General features: G+C 47.4%; 1 protein-coding gene across 1 annotated transcript in view; it reads left to right on the top strand.

Moving 5' to 3' along the window:
* LOC106820782 (plectin-like) overlaps positions 1 to 4,568 on the top strand; it is a 10,124-nt gene that overhangs the window by 4,759 nt on the left and 797 nt on the right. The window contains exons 3-7 of the mRNA XM_014825352.1: positions 1,072 to 1,176; positions 1,591 to 1,959; positions 2,257 to 2,411; positions 3,076 to 3,190; positions 4,189 to 4,354. Coding sequence (XP_014680838.1) covers positions 1,078 to 1,176; positions 1,591 to 1,959; positions 2,257 to 2,411; positions 3,076 to 3,190; positions 4,189 to 4,354 — 904 coding nt within the window. The 5' untranslated portion in view covers positions 1,072 to 1,077. The remainder of the gene's footprint in view (positions 1 to 1,071; positions 1,177 to 1,590; positions 1,960 to 2,256; positions 2,412 to 3,075; positions 3,191 to 4,188; positions 4,355 to 4,568) is intronic.

The following is a 4,568-nucleotide window of genomic DNA, read 5'->3' as shown; positions in this document are numbered from 1 at the left end:
GTGTGGGTGGGTGGCTCGCGCTGCTGTGGTTCGGAGGGGGAGGGGTGTCCTGCATGATTCTATGTGTGCCTGTCGGAATGCAATGCTTCAATCTTTTATATTTTTTATGATTTGCGTGGGGTACGGTAGCATTAACTGCGTGCATCGGGTATGATGGAACAAAGAAGATGGGTTTAGTTCAGTAAACGTGGACGGACGGACTGTCGGAATTAAGTCTCAACTGCTTTCACTGGTCTTGCGATGTGTGGATCCATCGATACTTAGTTGCGTTAACGCTGCTGTAATCGAGTTCGGCTGACGTCATTGTTGCATCGCGTCTGGCTATCCGTCTGCAGCTATGTTTTCGTTCTACGACTCTCACTCTCAGTTGCCTCTCGATTCGGTGCATGTATCTTTTTACACGCATGCGGCGGCTCTGAGGGCCTCGGCTGTGAGCGAAGTTGTCTTTTACTGCATGTCTTTTACTGCTGTGACTGTGTGTGAATCTGCGTAAAACCACGTTGTCGTTAGCAATAGTGGTAACTGTAGTGGCATTGCAGGGGCATCTAAGTGTGTGCTTTGTGTGTAGGCAATTACAATGAAAATGACTTTTTGCCATGTGTACGTATCGTGTCAGCTTACGTCGTAGTCTTAGAGAACGTTTCTAGATTATTGAATGGTCTTAGTATTATTAGCATGCTTTGCGTGTGGGCAGTTATGCAGAAAAAAACTTTTAGGTGCATGTGTACGTATTGTGTCAGCTTACGATGTAGTCTTACGATGCAGTCTTACGATGCAGCTTATATTGCATCTTAGATAACGTTTCTAGATTATTACCTGCCATTCTTAATGTTATTTATTCCACCAAAGCAGAACATTAACGTTACAGTCACGTTCCCTGTTATAAGAGACACTATATATGAAGTAACATATTATATTGCTTGCGATGCCTGTAATTTATAGCTAGTGTCACTTCATGCTTCATAAGTCATACTACTATATATACATGTATTATGACTGTCGCGAGTTTGACTACGAATGCAGCCGTGTCCGCCATATTGAAACCCGTTATTTCTGTTTCCGTGGCAACAGACGCTGATGAGCGAGCTGGAGGCGAGGGAAGCTCACTTCAACTCGGTGCAGGATGCCGGGGAGGAGCTGGTGATGCGCGGCCACCCGGCGTCCAAGGCCATAGAGGTATGCGTCCCCCGCTGCTATTATGTACTGTTGCTATATATGTATATGCACGACGCTTCACGTTGCTCGATTAAAAGTTGTTGGACAATTCAGCGATAAATGACGATGGCAGTGCCTGAACGCGTTACGCAGATTTACTGTTAGCGCCCTCTAGTGCTCATACCGAATGTATCGATGCTAACCAATGTTAAAAATGTTTTATCCTATTGCATGTCAATTGTACGTCGTCTTTGTTTAACTTCACGTCGGCGTTCTCTTGTTTTGCTGTGATGCGCACCAACAATTTACAAACCACACGCCCTAAAAAGCCGTGTCTACATTTTCTTGTTTTGATCTTAATTTCCCTCGACTTTTAGCCCATTTTCTTGTTTCTTCCTCACCGTCTCATCGCTACTCTCTCTCTCTCCTTCGCAGGCGTACATGGCTACGATGCAGACCCAGTGGTCATGGCTACTGCAGCTGACCGCCTGCCTCGAGACACACCTCCGCCACGCCTCCACCCGGCAGCGCTTCTTCGCCGAGGCGACCGAGTGCGAGACGTGGATGGCGGGCGGCGCGGCGCGTCTCCGGGACGAGTACGCCAAACGCGACCGCGTCACGCTCGACGAGGGAGAGCGGTACTTGCGCGAGATGCACGAGATGCGAGCGGGCATGGCGCGGCACGAGGACGCGATACGCTCGCTGCAGGCCCGCGCGCGCGACATCGTGCCGCTGCCTCTGCGCCGGCGCCCCCTCGACACACCGCTGCAGGTCCACGCGATCTGCGCCTACAAACAAGTGCACGTGAGTGTTTTGCGTCGGGGTGGGATGGAGAGTGGGTTGCCTTGCATCAGGGATCGTCAAAGACGTTTGACGCTGGGGTCGCGCTTGCCTCTTGCTGACGAGAGAGGTGGGGGCGAGTGTAGCACAAAAAGTAAAGTGGGTTTTGCATCTTTTCATTCAGTGTTCGTCCAATTTTCACCAATTTTGTCACAGATTTTTTTTGTCGCTGGTCTTTTTGCCGATTTTATCACCGATTTTTTTGTCACCGGTCTGTCCCCGATTTCGTCACCGATATTTGTCGATTTCTCATTGTCACAGATGAACGTCACCAAGGACGAGACGTGTACGTTGCGTGACAACTCGCAGACGACCAAGTGGCGTGTGAGCAACTCCGCGAAGCAGGAGGGCATGGTGCCGGCTGTCTGCTTCCTCATCCCACCGCCGGACGAAGAAGCCATACAGAAGGCCAACAGGTAACGATCGAAGCTGCCTCACGCACGAGCTCATTAAGATGATCATCTCTAGAATAAATAAAAAGATCAAAATAAAAAAAATAAAAAAATAATAAAAATTATTTGGCATACATGTGTTCTTAAAATTACTGTTTCGCGAATAAATAAAAAATAATAAAATTTTAAAAATAATAGAAGTAATAAAATGATTTGTCATACATGTATGATTAAACCGCCAGTTCTACACGCGCACTCTTGTTAAAATGATCGTCTCTCAAATGTTCATACATGTTGGTAGACAAGTTAGTCTTTAACAAGAATGATACTGATTTGCTCGAGCATAAAAAATTATTATGTTATATTACTATGAGTTTGTGCTTTATGGGTTAAACAGTGAATGAACAGCAAAACTTGCGCTTGCATTCTTGAGATTCGCAAAAATGAAAGCAGAAGGAAAGTTCGCTAGCAAAACAAGTGCAACTGTTTGCGTGACGTACATGCTTATAGACTGGTACCCTATCTCGACACGTACACAAAGAACACATAGTGTAGAGACAGGGTATCAGTCGATGGTAATAATAATAGTGCAAGCTGTAGTTAGACACGCGTATGCGTCATCGAATGTAGTCAATGTACATTAAGAGATAGCGTATTGCTGATGTGTCGACGACCATGTTTTTTCCAGTTTGAACAAGCAATTTGCGCAGCTACACACGCTCTGGAGAGAGCAGCAGAGGAAGATGAAGCTGCAGATGATCTGCAACCATCAAGGTTGTGAAAATCCTGGGACCCTGAAACAGGTATGCCAACGATTAGGCCAAAACAAAATATAGGTGTGGTTACCGTTTCATGCCGAAAAAAAATAGGGTAGGTAGGTAGGTGAAAACATTTATTTTATTGAAACATTTTATTTACGAACCATGTTCGACAGGATGTGCGTTGTGCCTTTTGAAGCAGGAACTGTCCAATTCATTTATTTTTTTTTTTTTTTTGTTGCGGATAATAGGCGTCGGTCGGAAACGGTAACCACACCTATATTTTGTTTTGGCCTTAGTGAGATTCTGAGACAAATAGTGTTATGTTGACATCCACCGCTATGTGATCGTTATCACAAAGTAGTGGAGCCGCACTGTAATAGTGGTTAGGAGATAATTCATATTAAACTTGGAGATCACTCCACGCTGTGTTCTCTGTTCTCTCTCTCTTCGCTGTGTTCTCTGTTCTCTCTCTCTCTTCGCTGAGTCTCTCTTTCTCTCTTCGCTGTGTTTCTCCCTCTCTCTTCGCTGAGCGTCTCTCTTTCTCCCCCTCGCCTCTCTCCTCTCTCTATCTCTTCTCTCTTACTAAGCCTCTCCCCCTCTCTCTCTCTCTCTCTCTCTCTCTCTCTTTCTCTCTCTCTCTTCACTAACTGAGCATCTCTCTCCCTCTCTGCTTGTAGTTTATGAGCATGGAGGCATCTCAGCATGAGGTGATCCTCCCCCTCCTCCTCTCCTCCGCTTTCTCTCTCTCTCTCTCTAACTAAGTGTCTCTCTCTCCCTCTCTGCTTGTAGTTTATGAGCATGGAGGCGTCTCAGCGTGAGGTGATCCTCCCCCTCCCCCTCTCCTCTCTCCCTCTCTATCTCCTCTCTCCCTCTCTATATCTCTGGTCTCTCTGCTAACTAAGTGTCTCGCTCTCCTCTCTGCTGTAGTTATAGCATCGAGCATCCAGCGCGAGGGTTTGATCATCCCCCTTCCCCGCCCTCTCCCTCTTCCCTCTCCTCTCCTAACTAAGTGTGCTCTCTGTTCCCTGCTCTGCTTGTAGTTTATGAGCATGGAGGCGTCTCAGCGTGAGGTGATCCTAGCCGCACTACAGGAAGACGCCGACAAGCTGGTTGCCGAGAACCATGGAGTCATCGACGACGACATGCGGCGGCTGCAGGAGGAGATGCTGTACTGTAGGGAGCTGTTCCACACACTGAGCACGCGCGGTGAGCCTGGGGAGGGTGGAGGGGACGGGGGAGTTTGAGATCGCAGGGGAAGGGTGGGGGTCGCTGGGAGAGGGTTTAGGTTTACATGGGGCAGAGGGAGGAGGGATGTTCTTTTGCCGGATCAGGAAAAGAAGAGCCAATCTATGTTACCAATAATAGAGGGCAGAAAGCAACGGCTGCATAAGCCATATCATTAACCACTGACAACAGAATC

This window comes from Priapulus caudatus, unplaced genomic scaffold, assembly GCF_000485595.1.
Source record: "Priapulus caudatus unplaced genomic scaffold, Priapulus_caudatus-5.0.1 Scaffold47, whole genome shotgun sequence".
Lineage (NCBI taxonomy): Eukaryota > Metazoa > Priapulida > Priapulimorpha > Priapulimorphida > Priapulidae > Priapulus > Priapulus caudatus.
The sequence above is the reverse complement of the archived record's forward strand: the minus strand, read 5'-3'. Positions and strand labels throughout refer to the sequence as shown.